This window comes from Schistocerca gregaria, chromosome 11 (assembly GCF_023897955.1).
Source record: "Schistocerca gregaria isolate iqSchGreg1 chromosome 11, iqSchGreg1.2, whole genome shotgun sequence".
Classification (NCBI taxonomy): domain Eukaryota; kingdom Metazoa; phylum Arthropoda; class Insecta; order Orthoptera; family Acrididae; genus Schistocerca; species Schistocerca gregaria.
The window spans coordinates 63,098,395-63,113,357 of record NC_064930.1 but is presented as its reverse complement, the minus strand read 5'-3'; the positions used below and the strand labels follow the sequence as shown (position 1 = coordinate 63,113,357).

The 14,963-nt window shown below is 40.5% G+C and overlaps 1 protein-coding gene across 1 annotated transcript in view; it reads right to left on the bottom strand.

Annotated features, from left to right (window-relative positions):
* LOC126295504 (insulin-like growth factor 2 mRNA-binding protein 1) overlaps nt 1-14,963 on the bottom strand; it is a 717,023-nt gene that overhangs the window by 58,064 nt on the left and 643,996 nt on the right. Inside the window, 1 exon segment of the mRNA XM_049988083.1 lies at nt 1,254-1,424. Coding sequence (XP_049844040.1) covers nt 1,254-1,424 — 171 coding nt within the window.

The following is a 14,963-nucleotide window of genomic DNA, read 5'->3' as shown; positions in this document are numbered from 1 at the left end:
AGCAGGAACCTGGGAAAAACAAATCAGCAGTAAGATTATACACAGGGAGAGAAAATTCATTTCCCCAATACTATGTTTTTTACCATGTTTCTATAATTACTGTGAGTACAGAAAACACATGGAAATTCTAAAGCACAAAAACAATTTAACAGCAATGAAGGATCAAAATTAGAAAAGTCAGTGGTAAGTCAAGCAAAGAGCACCAAATCTTCACCACTACAACAAGCTTGGTAGCAAACGTCAGTGCACTTTGGTCCTAAGTAGTTTGATGACTTTGTGAATTGACTTTTAAACAGATCAGCTTGCTGATATAAAGTCAAAGCTGTTACCAAAGTCTTTATAGCCCCTGATCATATCTCCAGCTGCTGTTGCTGCATCTGGAGGGCACTCAACATGTGATGATCAGCACCCGTACACTGAAACGGTGAAGCGAATTGAGCTGCAGCACAAGAAATGAGGATAGTTTGAAACAACATAAGACTACATATGCTCCCTTTTATTCCTTTTTACATGAACACACCCGATTTCTCTGAACGGTACAATGGAGCAGTTGAGTCAAGGCAGACCATTGCAAAAAATGATATCTGATCTGCACAGCTGCTACGAGGTAAGTCCAGAAAAGAAGGTTGGTGGGTCGTAAAGACAGGAACTGGACGAGCCAGTCGTTCTATAACATACTAAAAGCTTCAACCTGAGAGCTTAGGTAGAAGAGAAGACAAAACAAAATTCTGAAACACACGTCACATTCAGTTCATCACCACCTAAAATTGAGGGCAGATATGTTTTTTAACCAAACTGCACCCTCTTATTATATAAAATGCAGTCAGCTAAAATGTAGCGAGCCATAATCAGCACACCACATGCATCACGAACATGCAGTTCTTCATGACTGAGAAGGAAACCACGGGGCAGGGGGGCTGTGACATTTGAAGTCGCATTACACAGCATCACCTCGAACTTGTCAGAAAGAGGTACACTGTGGCCTCAGTCCCCTTTATTGAATGTCTTCAGCACTGGAAGATGAATCATGAAGCAGAAAAACATGCATCAGGCTACATCCTAATGCAAAACAAAAACAACAACCACCTTGAGAAAGCCCGCATTGTACGATAACGTGATAACACTTGGGAAAAGACTCTCTTCCAAAGGAATCATCAAACAGAAATCTGTAAATTATGGACCTGCGAACAACAAAAAAGTAGAAATATACACATATTTTGCAAAGAAATGTTGCAAGTGGCACACATCCTCACCCCTGGGCTTGCTCGTGGGTGTCGTAGGTGACGTGCACGGAGAATGTCGTACCATCCCTCGAAGTGCCCACCTTCTCCAGCTGCTGGACGTTTCCAAAAGGCACGAGCAGAGGCTCCACGTCCTCGAGGCACAGGTGGCCGGGCAGGTTGCTCACCACTACCTTACCAACACTGAAACACACACGAGTGACCAATTAGCAATATCCCAAAAGGCCCTATGAGAAATTTGAAACAAATTTATTAAACAAATACTGCCTTTCTCACTTCCACTAAACTCAACTGATACTAATGGAGCCTCACACAGGGTGACTAACTATATGAAAAACATGTTAATTGGTTACAAACATTTAGATGTCACTACAGACATTCATACTTATGTTATGACACACTCAATATGCCAGTCATCATTGGCAATGACGTGGCACAGACGAATAGTGACATTCTGCATGACCTGCTGAAGTGTCAATATTGATGCACTCTACGACCTCAAGAGTGGTTGTTTTCAACTTGCCAATGGTTATTGCTGTACACCTTGTCTTTAACATAGCCCCACAAAAAGGCATCATGTTTACATACCCAGAGAATATGGTGGCCAATCTGGCCAATTGAGGCCCTTGCCAGTGGCCTCTGGGTACCCCAGGGTGAGAATGCAGTTTCCAAAGTTCTCCTCCAGGACATCAAACACTCTCCTGCTTCGATGGGGTTGAGCTCTTTCTATCATGAACCGCATCTTCTCGAAATTAGGGTCAATTTGGATAATCATCTTCCAAAACCTTCATGTGCCGTTTGGTAGTGTGTGTTATCAAGGAATATATCACACCGATTATTCTGTGGCTGGACATTGCACACCACATAATCACCCGTTTGGGATGAAAAGAGACTTCTTAATCACGAAATACGGATTCTCAGTCCCCCTAATGCACCAATTTTGCTTACTGACAAACTTGTCCGGGTCAAAGTGGGCTTCAGCATAAGTCGCAACACGCTACTTACCAATAATACATTCATACATACATCCAATGACTAACAATAAGGATATTGAGCGGCATCAAACAAACATTTATATATAAATTTCAAACCTTTCTGAAACAATTTATGACTTAATACTCCCACAAATCATGGAAAGAGGAAAGTTTACGAACTACTACATTCTTGCTATTTGTGCAGTAAAACTTCAGCATCAAGTATTACTTCAGTTAGTACCAATCCTATTTGCAACACAGTTTACCAGTGCCCACATATATCACTTAATGCATCTGCTATTGCTCTATCCCGGAGTCTCCATCGCCTGATATGTTTACAACTAATACTGTGGTTGTTAATTTAAGAGTTCATCGGAGTTAACCCTTCTCGCTGACCAAGATGGAGCACACGTAATGAGTGTAAGAATACCTGTCTACCTTAAGAGGGTTCTGCAAGATGTTCACTCAATTTTTTACAATATTCACAATGCACACTAAAGAATATTCAGTTGTACTGCAGGCAAACACAATGAAAACAATCTAGTGACTGCCCATTAATCTGTAAAGTACTTTTGGACATTTGGAATTTCATATATTTGGCTTTAAACGATTAAGAGAAATACGAGAATATGCTCGCCGGCCAAACTGACAAGAAAGGAGAATACAAAGATTTGGGGCAGAAAACTCAAGTATATAGATGGAGCTAAACTGTAATACATTGCTGAAAGCTAATTGCATACCAAACTGTCTACCTTCAACTGACTCTCTGAACAAATTAAGTACATAAAATACAACTACCCTATCCCAGAATTGGGCTCATTCTTTGCCAAGCTACACAAATGTCCCAAAGAATTCGACACTCTCGAGTGATCTGGGCTTTGCTATATCTCAGTTATGTTTTGACCAATGACACCACTGTTGGCAGGAATTTTTGAAACAGATGTTGTGATGACTAATGTAGCACGTCGTCTCAATAAGGCTTGAAGATAAATAGTTTGGTTTAGAGTCAGACAAGCCAATAAATGTGTCAATATCTTTTTTTAATTTTGTGCATTCTGTGACACGAGACCAAAGTGTGCTGCTCTTGTCTCATTTGCCAATATTGGAAATCCCTTGATGTCAATTGCTGCTAATTAGATGGTAGTATACATCAGCTAATGAGAACCACAAATCTAATATACAAATTAATTCCACTTCTTTTCAACACAAGTGGGAAAAGAAACTAAGTGTGCCGACACACTGATCTGTAGCATACCCGAAGACTAGCTTAGGGCGGAATGTGATAATTATGCCGAGACTTGGTGAAGCAAACTAATCTTAACACGAAAATTCAATTTGTGTCCAGCTTAGCTTATGATATATGTTCATCATAGCAATAACATACTTATATGTATCATGCCCGTGGCTCACAAATCAGTGATTAGGCTCACTGCCTTGTTCATGGGGTCCTGGGTTTAATTCACAGCTGGCTTGGGGATTTCTTCACTTGTGATTAGGCATCTTTTGCCCTAAACATTTCATCTCATCTTCATCAAAGCAAGTCTCCAAAATGGCATCAAATAGGAAGACTTGCACTAGGCACATGAACAATCCCAGACACACTCATTTTTGGTATGTCTTACCAATTTTGCTGAAAATGAAGACATGATAAAATTTTGAACCAATAGAACTTTATTTACAAAACTGCATTCTGGGTGACTGCCAACACCTGACTCACAGTTTGTCGTAATCAGTTCCTGTCATTTTATCGTAAGGGTTGTCCACAACATTGGCATGTGATCCAATGGTCACAAGACATCAGATAACTGCACTTTGACTGTTGACACGCCTGTTTCTATAATTTTGGTATTTCATTTTAAAGTAATTTCAATACACCAGAAGCTGTAAATAACACGAACATCCCTAAAAAAGAAAAAGAAACCTTTATTCCTCCATGAGCCTCGCTACTAGATATGTGGTTGGACAATGTTATACATGCTTTAGTCTTTTTGTGACACTAATGTATTCGATGGAAGTGTCGTTGGGCTAACCCGAAGGGCTACAAAGCATTCTCACAATTTCCATTAAATTACAATAACCATTTTGAAGTGCATATTTGCGCACAATGGTTCCTCTATACTACAGCTTCTTCAAGGCAAAGGGTGACGAATTGAGAAGGCTTTCGTTAGTTTTTTTTTAATCGAAATTATCACTAACAACACAAATACTAATTGCCAGTTTTATAATAAATTCTTTTTAGCATTAAAGACTTACAATTCTTAATACTTGTTTCTATAGTTGCTTCCCTTCATAACAGCTACTTGAAGTCCTAACTTTTAAAAATGAGAGTTGTTTCTTAAAGTGAATTTCACAGTGACCTCGGAAAAATTGTTTACGTTAAAATTTTATTTCGGTACCACCTTAACTAACCAAACATATCATTTGTTAAAGGTCCTCAAGTGCTTATTTCCTTTGAAATCCACAACAAATGACACACAAAATGAAAGTTATCACGTGTAAGTCTACTGTTCCACTATGTAAACAATGTCAGTACTGTAAACCTAATAAATCTTTGCACTAGGGATAAACAGAGTATGGACTTCTGAGTTGGTTATCTTAATCTATACAAATTATAAAAGCTACTTCCTTCCTGCACTTGTGAACTTACGAAATTTCATAGTTCTGCTATACCTTCAAGGGCAGATTCCACACTGTGTGAGAGGCAAATGCAAAACTTGGCAAAAGATTTGCAAGAATAGGACTGAAAGAACGATGTTAAAAAATTTATAAAGCACCTTGAAAAAACTACAAGACAGAGCAAAAATTGTGCCAAGGAATAACTGAGGCTATGTAGCAACTTTAACATGGGTGCAAGCACCACCATTTTTGGGAGCATTACAGGAAACACGTGGGTAAAAGTATATTATAAAAGAATTAAGGGCAGGAGCCAATTTTAATACAGTGGTCAATAATGTTATAATCTGTACATAAACTAAAATAACTACGAAGACAATGTACAGAGGCTTCACAAAGACTGGCTTGTATCTAATTATCAGCTTACACAAGAAACAGAACCACACGTTGCTGGAAAGTGCCAACCTCACAACACTTTAGTGCATGCAATGTTCTGGGTTGATCTTTTGGGCAGAGTGGGTAAGGCAATTTTAAAGCTAAGGCAACCACGTCTAAAGTAATTATACATGATTGATCAAGCATTCACGCAGATGATAAAACTTTTAAATATAAAACTGAATGAGACGGTCAATATTCCACAATAGGTGTATTTATTGCAGTCAGACACACTCACACCTCGTTTCGCAACTTGCATCTTCTAGTGTATATGTCTGTACAGAAATTTAACAAATTAATACCTTAATAATGGGGAAAGAAAGCTATCCACAATATTTTCAAAGTGCTGATTGAATAGATGTAAATAAGGAAGAAATTATTATGCATCTGGTTAAGAAACTACACGTGTGGATCACATATGCACAACCAAGAACAGACCTATTCATTTATAATAAATAAAGTTCATAATTTCATACCAAAAGATGGTTACTTATAATGCTGTCATAAGGTATAGGGAGCAATCACAGAATGCCACAGAGTAACAACTAGTGTGGCTGCAAAGTTCTCAGCCTTCAACTGGTAAAAACCATCATCAATGATGTCCAGTCTATAAACACAAAGAAATTGAATTAGTAATCAGAAAATGACTAAAATAGAAGAGTTTGGTGCTGTCCCATTTAACATGAAACAAATGACACGAACAGGACTGGTGTGTGTTAATATGTTGATGAACTGTCATCACTTGACTGATTAAAATATGTTCCAATGGGCCCATGTCAATTAACGGACAATGCCCCTGGTAAGTGTTATGCAGGAAAATATTGGTTCCTGGAGTGACTGGAGAATTAAAATAAACGCAGTTAATGATGAAAACTAATAAAATTAATGTGTAAAAACACACTGAATGAAATTGTTAATGTTTTGCACCCACCACTTATTGAAAGGAAGAAGATTACGCTGTCGGTTGAACTTGCCAGAAGCTGACATGCTTACATGTGTTTCTCACACACCAGCCTAATTGAAGAACTTTTTCTTAAGATACTGCACAGAAATTAACACACACTTAAAAATAATTATGACTTTAATCGAGCGATGTGTAAAACTACATTCAAAATATTAATTTATAAAAATTTCTGTATAGACACCGGAAGATGCAAGTTAAAAGCTGTGGAACTGCTTGTGAGAGTTTTTAATCCAATAAATATAGCCATTGCAGACAATTAATCTATTCCATTCAGTATTATATATTAATTATATTAACACATAATACTGAAAGGTGATGATTATATTATCACCTTTGTGCAAACATCTGCATGTTATAGTGTATGAATGATGTATCTGTTTGTAAACAGCATACATCAACTACACCTCAATACTGCAGGCATGAGACTATCTAGGCTGTGTGAGAGTTAGAGATAAGAGAAAACATTCACCAAAGACTTGTTTATTACAAAATTTAGGTTTATATTTACCCTGTAATTTTAGCTTTTATAACAAAAAATGCATTTAATATGGTGAGAACGCAGGCATCAGGCTACACTACAAATCAATCTGTTACCACGATCTTTACCCCATGTTCACATTTATTGGTTGCTTCAACTCACAACCAAGCACTTGTCTTGCAAATCTATCTGAGACTTCCACCTATGGGATAAGTCAGATCAGTACATGGTGGGATGGGGAGTCCAGAACTACACTGTAGCCTAACTGCTGTGCAGAGCTACAAAACAGACAAGTCTCACATATTTGGCAGTTTGTGGTTGATGGCCTCAAAGTCTGCTCTCAAGTTACTGCACAGAACTCAAAATAATTATGATGTAAGTCAAGTGATAAGCAAAACTGCAACCAACAGACCATACAAGCATATTTTATTGATCATTCTTTATCACTACAAACACTAGATTTTGTTATCTCCAATAAATCACTTCACCTTAGAATCCAATCAAAATGACTTAACAAGGTAGTGCACAGTTAAGCATTCACAGACATAAGAAATCAAAGACTGTTCAAAAGACTTTGCAGTTTTTTTTTTTATATATAGTGCAGCACTGCAAGGTTTTGGCAACAGCTCAATACGAAATGGATAACGTACTGAAACTGGTTGTCTAACATTCCACACAGCAACAAAAATTGCCCAACAGAATTTTATTGAAACACTACATACTAACTGCAGCAGTACACAGAAGCAGGTAATTTTATAGCACCTAATCTATTTTTATTGTCATGCCTCAGGTAAACAGAGATTGATCATTGGTCTCCCACAACACAGTGCAAAATCTGCCTTTTCCCCCAAAAAAATACTTACAAGTGTGTCATCTCACCACCATAATAGCTCATACAAAGCAAGAGAACACTTCGATAAACCAACCTACCCCATTTCAAAACACACACACACACAACCTAGTTGAGTGCAATTAGGAGTGTACTGTGATACAAATTTAGCAACATTCAAAAAAGCCATTTTCTGCCCATCTCTCATCAGAAAAATAAGATTTTAATTTCTACCAATCCTAGAGGCTAGCTTGAAGTTTTGCAGATAGTATTAATTTAGAATAATTCGTACCACTCACAGATCATAAGAAATAATTTTATGGGGGTGGACATTAAGTGTCATTGTCATTATTCATCAAAGCAGAAGGAAGTAAAACTTATTAACCATAGCGAGGTTCTGGGAACATTTTAAAGTGCCCATATAAAGAATGTCAGTGATTATTAATTAACAGTTTTATTCGTGATAATGGGGCCACAATTACCCACAGGCAATTAAAGAATTAACAAAATCCATAGAACTGAAAAGGCAGTCAATGTATATCTCTTAAACGTATACTACCATGAAAGAGCTATTTAAAACGCGAAAAAAAAGGGCTGGTAAAAAAAAGTGCCGCTAACTAAAAATACATGTCATCCCCCGTTATAACAAGTGAGACTCGCCACTGTTTTCAGAAACTTAGGACTGACAGTCACTTCCCTGCAGTCAATGTGCTCTCTTGCTAAATGTTTTCTATAGGAAAACTGCACGCCTGAGATCTGCGATGGAAAACGAGACCATCTCGGACATTTCTGAATGTCACCACAAAGGGTGGTACCCTGATGTCATTCTTTCCGACTAACGAGAGCCAGCAAAATTTAATGGAGAGCTGACAGTAGTTTTGGAATTCTCTAGACATAAGTATCAGCATGCACGTTCCATAACTTATGTTTTATTTATGTATTTAACTTATTGTCCAACTTCACTTAAATTTATGTAGATGAATGAACTGGACAGCCCCCCCCCCCCCCACCGGGACAACCCATGCACGATACCAGTATGAAAAGCAATTAAGGGACACTAGGGCAAAGTGAGGACTGATGAACCGGCATGCCAACTTCCTGTTACGTAACGGCGAGTTCCTTGACCTCTAGTTGAATTCCACAAGATGCCGAATCCATTCAAAGCCCCGCCCATACCCTGACTACCGGCACATTGTATACCTTGTACCACCCGAGGCATTGCATCTTGCTTCGACTACCATGGTGCAGATTAATATATATAAACGACGGTTCATAAACCGTATCGGCTGTACTTTTACATCATATAACTCTATTGCAGGCTGCAAGAGAAAAATCATGAAATGTAATGAGGTCTGCAGATAAGTTACTTCATTGGTGAATTCGCAGGGTTACGTTACGTGGCAATGATAGCGATGCATTATCAACTCATTAATACTGCAAAATTCGTCAGTGACAATTAGAAAAAACGACAACGCGCTGCAGGAAATGCATTTTTCGAACGTGACAAAAGACACAGGTCCTTCTGAATCAGCGTTTTATGTTCTAAAGCAACAACACCAAGGTCACGCCCTTTACGTAACGGAATTCTTTCCCGATACCAGATCAACAGGCACTGAAATTTATGTAAAGTGAAGTGTTTCCATTCAGTTGGCGGAGGCAATGTCCAAGAGAAATAATACGACATCATTTGCAAAACGAGGCAAAGCTTTCAACATTTCCTGAAACACGCCAGTGGTCTGCTGAAAGCTAGGATGGCCACGTGACAATCCTACACCAACATGCAACTACACAAATGCCTGTAAAAAATCTTGGCAGTTACCACACGATAACATATATAAACAACTTAGTCCTCTTAGTTACCGTGAGAACGAATTCCACATCCCGTTTCGTCATCGCCGTCCAAAGAGGTCCGAAGAGAAAAACATAAAAAAGCAGCAGGCACCACGGCGAGATAAAGAAAGAGCCTGGCACCCATACGCACAGTGACGTACAAAAACTAACACAGCACCCAACGAGTGAACACTTTACTGGAAATGTACATCCCCTAGGAATGCTCGTACAAAAACTAATTGGTGCTGTCGACGTGTAGAAACGACGAAAAATATAACCTATAGCCGGCAGCAACACAGGACGGAAGGCACTTAGCGAATGGCGTGGCGCCGGCAACGCCGGAAACAAAGAGCATGAAAGGCGCAGGCCGACCGCACAACCGAGAAACTCGCGCTGCGCTGGCTTGTGTGCTTTGGAGTGCCGCGGCACTGGGCCAACGCAGTGTTCTAGTAGGAAAGGTAGCCCAAAACGCACCTGGACCGTTTCGGTGGCGATGACGATTCCTTGGAGCGACTGCCCTGCGTCCCGTTCTCTCTTCTGAGCACTTTGCACGCATGCACTCACACACAATCACACACGCACACACACTTGCACGCCCAGGGTCCTTGCACAACTCCCGCCGCAAAGTCTGAATAGCAGCGCTGCAGGCGGGACAGCCAGACGAGGGGAAGGGGTGTAGGTGGTGGGAGGTGGGGGGCAAGGTGCCAGAGTACAACCCCGCCGCGCAGCACACGTCACAAAAGCAGCGTCAGCCGTCTGTCATTGGTGCGCCATCCGACCAATCCAAAACGCGCGCGGGAATACAAGTAGCTTTTTTTTCGCATTAATGGTATTCCGTATACCGCATTAAAAGTTTCATTAGTACTTGCTAAATTAAGAGCGTGTATCCACTAGCAAGTAAACTTCTGCTAATCGCATGCCTAAGCTACTTCTGCACGTTCTTTCATGTGAAGCACTCCCAGTTAAGTAGACCGCTAAGGAAATATAACTGTCCACCGCCGACAAGATAGTGTGAACATATTTACCGATTACTTTGTACTAACAGAAAGGCAAGTTGAATGACAGTACAGATGTCTTTAAATTCTACGGATACTTTCACATTTGCAGAAACATAAATACATTACATTTATAATAAATCTAACAAACGCTGTTTGCAAAAATCGAAGAGCAATTAAAAGATCGGTGATACAGTTTGCCGCATTTTTGTATCCTATTTTAGAATATTTGACTGTACAACAGAAAAGAGATGTTCGAAACTTACATATTTCGCTGTCAGAAAGTTTTTAATCCTAGCAAAGTTCTCTGATTTCACTTCGTTCCATAGTGTCTTTTGATAACTTAAATGTGTACGCCTCTGTAACCACTATTTCACCCAAACATTTATTCTTTTCTTAACTGTGCTTTTCGTAACTCACCTATCGCACGAAGCATGTAGTATCCAGTAGCAGTTAACTTTTACGCGTACTTGTTAAAGTGTTTATATTATAACAAATTCCTGCGCAAATTTACTTCTGCAAGTCGCTTGGGAAGCCTGTGTCTTCTGTCACGTTCGAAAAAATGCATTTCCGGCAGCACGTTGTCGTTTTTAATCATTGTCATTAACGAATTTTGCAGCATTAATGAGATGATAATGCATCGCTTTCATTGCCACGTAACGTAACCCTGCGAATTCACCAATGAAGTGAATTATCTGCAGACCTCATTACATTTCATGAAGTAAGTGCTTACAGAAGCATTCTCACTGTAGATCTCCATCGTGAGATAGTCAGGTGGAAGTTTCCAATATCGTGCCTAGAAACCAGATTCACTGTTGTCGCATTATTATTATTATTATTATTATTATTATTATTATTATTATCAATGAAACGCTATTACGCAAAACCAAATTTAATAGAAATTTTATAAACTAATAAATTAAATGATATTTAATGGAAATAAGTGTTTGGATGAAGAAGTGGGTACAGAGGCATACATCTTGAAGTTTCAAGAAAAGAGAGCTCAGTTCGGGTTTTTTTTTTCCTTTTTTGCGTATTTCGGGATTTGTTGCCTCAGAATCTGGTGCAGCATTTTCCAGCGTGTCCTGCTTGACAGCCCCATGCTTAAAATCGACTCGCTTCGTATACCACAACACTGGAAAGCACTCTACTTTCTGAATTAAGAATTGCATTCTTTCACGGGTTCGGTATTGAACCCACAAAACTTCTGCAAGTTCGAGAGAAACTTCAGTAACTGCCGAGTTCGGAAAGTAAACGCAGCAAGTTGTAACAAACAGTTTTCACTTACTTGTGGAAGATACTTCTGGAAGTTGCCAAAACTAGGGGAAGTCAAATTGTTAGAGGCGTTTCCACGTCAAAGGACTTACAGACTTGCAAAAGTAGCTTCTACAAGTGGCTCGTAGCAGCTTACTAGCTAACGGACACACACCTTTACGATTAAACGTGAGCACTTGTAAAGAGCGCTTCTTATCCTATAGCTTGCGGAGACACCAGCCAAAGTAATAGGAATCAAACAAAATGACAGGGTTCTTGCATATCGCCACCCCTCCCCCTCACATCATTCTAGTTTTACAGTGAGCAAATAGTAATGAGAACTAAGAAGGAACATGGAAAGGAAATAAAAGTTCAGGGAGTAGAAACAGAAAAAAATCGGTATAATGATGGCGCAATTCGGCAATAGACTTGCAAGATCAGTTGAACGGAACAAACAATGTTTTGAAAACAGGTTACGAAACGGTCATCAATAGGTAAAATAAATGTAACGGTGCGTCGTCGAGGTAAATCAGGTGAAGCCGAGGCAATTAGATTGGGAAATGCAGCACTAGAAATAGAGTTTTGCCATTTTAGGAGCAAAATCAATGGCAGTGAGAGATGTAAAGAAGGCATGAAATTTCGGTTGCCAACAACAAAAGCAAAAGAGACATTTGTACGGTCCAAAAAAATATAGGTTTTAGTATGTCTTTTCTGAACGTATTGGTATGTGAAGCGTCAAAGAAACTGATATAGGCATGCGTATTCAAATACAGAGATATGCAACAGGCAGAATACGGCGCTGCGCTCGGCAACGCCTATGTAAAACAAGTGTTTGGCGTAGTTGTTAGATCGGTTACTGCTGCTACAACGGCAAGGTATCAAGATTTAGGCGAGTTTCAACGTGGTGTTACAGCCGGCGCACCGTGAATATCAGGAATCAGGTAAAACATCAATTCTTCGACATCGCTGAGGCTGGTAAAAGATCCTGCAAGAACGGGATCGACCACGATTAAAGACAAACGTTCAACGTGACAGAAGTCCAACCTTTCAGAAAATTGCTGCAGATTTCAATGCTGGGCCATCAACAAAAGTCAGCGTACGAACCATTCAACGAAACATCACGGACACACCCATGCCCGAGGGAGGACTCGAACCTCCGCCAAGACCAGCCGCACAGTCGATGACTGCAGCGCCTGAGACCGCTCGGCTTATGCTGCGCGGCCAACACCCATACTGGGCTCATTTCAAATTGTATCGAGCGGATGGACGTGTACGGGTATGGAGACAACCTCATGACTCCATGGACCCTGCATGTCAACAGTGGGCTATTCAAGCTGATGGAGGCTCTGTAATGGTGTGGGGCGTGTGCACTTGGAGACATATGGGCCCCGTGATACGTCTAGATACGACTCTGACAGGTGACACGTACGTAAGGATCCTGTCTGATCACCTGCATCCATTCGTGTGCATTGTGCATTCCGACGGACTTGGGCAGTTCCAGCAGGACAATATGACACCGCACACGTCCACAGTTGCTACAGAATGGCTCCAGGAGCACTCTTCTGAATTTAAACGCTTCCGATGGCCACCAAACTTCGGAGACATGAACATTATTGAGCATATCTGGGATGCCTTGCAACGTGCTGTGCCTTGCAACGATCTGCACTCCCTCACAATCTTACGGATTTATGGACAGCCCTGCAGGATTCATGATGTCAATTGCCTCCAGCTCGACTAACGAATCCATGCCATGTCGTGTTGCGTCACTTGTGTGTGTCGCGGGGGCCCTACGCGATATTACGCAGGTGTACCAGTTTCTTTAGCTCTTCAGTGTACATCTACAGCCAGTCTTTATTAACCACCACAAGGTGCGTGGAGGCGGGTACCTTGTACAACGACTAGTCGTTTCCTTCCTATTCCAATTGCAAATGGAGCGAGAGAAAAACGACTATCTATAAGTCTCCGTACCAGAGCTAATTTCTCATGTCTTGTACTCATGGTACTTCCATGGAATGTTCGTTGACGGCAGTAGATTCGTTCGGCTGCAAATGTCAGTTCACTGTTTCTCAACAGTGTTTCGCGATACTTAACGTCGTCTTCCTTCCTGGGATTCCTATTCGACCTCGCGGAACATTTCCGTAATACTCACGTGCTGGCCGAACCTAGCCGTAACCAAATCAGCAGCACGCCTCTAATTGCTTCGTTGTTTTCCTTTAACCCGAGCTGGAGGGGAATCAAAACACTCGAGCAGTATTCAAGAATCGGTCGCACCCGGGTTTTATACGCGATTTCCTTTATATATGAGCTACATTTTGTCTCCCAATGTACCGATGCCTACCATTCGCCTTCCCTACTACCGACCTTACGTGTTCGTTCCAGAATTGCTGAGGAGACCAAAGAACAGTCAGCGCCGGATGTAGGGGGGGAGGGGGGTCTAAAAAAGCACTGAAGGAGATGAACAATGTTGGGTCTAAAATTAACCGCAATACTTCACTGTTTGTTGTACTTAACAGTATCCTGAAAACATTCATTTAGTAAAACTTTTGGATTTTGAAAGTACCTAAAATGTCATCGAAGAATGCTCTGAATTAGTATATGCGTGTAGCGCGATGACATTTATGGCACTTATTAGATTCTGGCCACAAACAAAATCAATAAAAATAATCAAAGGCAGTCTGTTATGGAAGAAATGGGTATTGAGAATGAATGAATGAAATAATTCTCCATCTTGTAACCCAGGGCGGCCATACGATAGTTTGTAGGAGGGAGGTAGGGGGGAGGGTGTGGTACGTAGCATCTGTCTCTCTCTCTCCCTCTCTCTCTCTCTCTCTCTCTCTCTCTCTCTCTCTCTGTGTGTGTGTCTGTCTGTGTGTGTGTGTGTGTGTGTGTGTGTGTGTGTGTATAAATGTAAGTCCAACAAACTGTGAAAACGATGCCATCGCCATCTGGTGGAACTCTATGGAAGTACAGTTCTACACAGTGCGGCGTAGCTCTGTCTAACTGCGGAATGATTTGTGGAGAAGTCCCCCACGAAAACCTTGCCCCTTTCCGCGAAACACTTAAACAGCATTTAATGGTTGGGGACCCAATTATGAAGAAAACAATTATGAAACACTGTTGCAATATAAGAGACTATGTCAGGACAAAATAGTTTCGAGAACAGAAATCAATAAACGACAGCTAGCATAGAAACATCATTCCATTATTACACACCGGTTCCAGGCGAATGTTTCTAAATTACTTCAAAACAAAAATGTCCAAGAATCGAGGCAAATAAAAGTAAGTCTTTTTCTCTTTTTGAATTTGGCGATATTTGTGGTAGATGGCGGCCGCATGGACTCCCAGTAGTC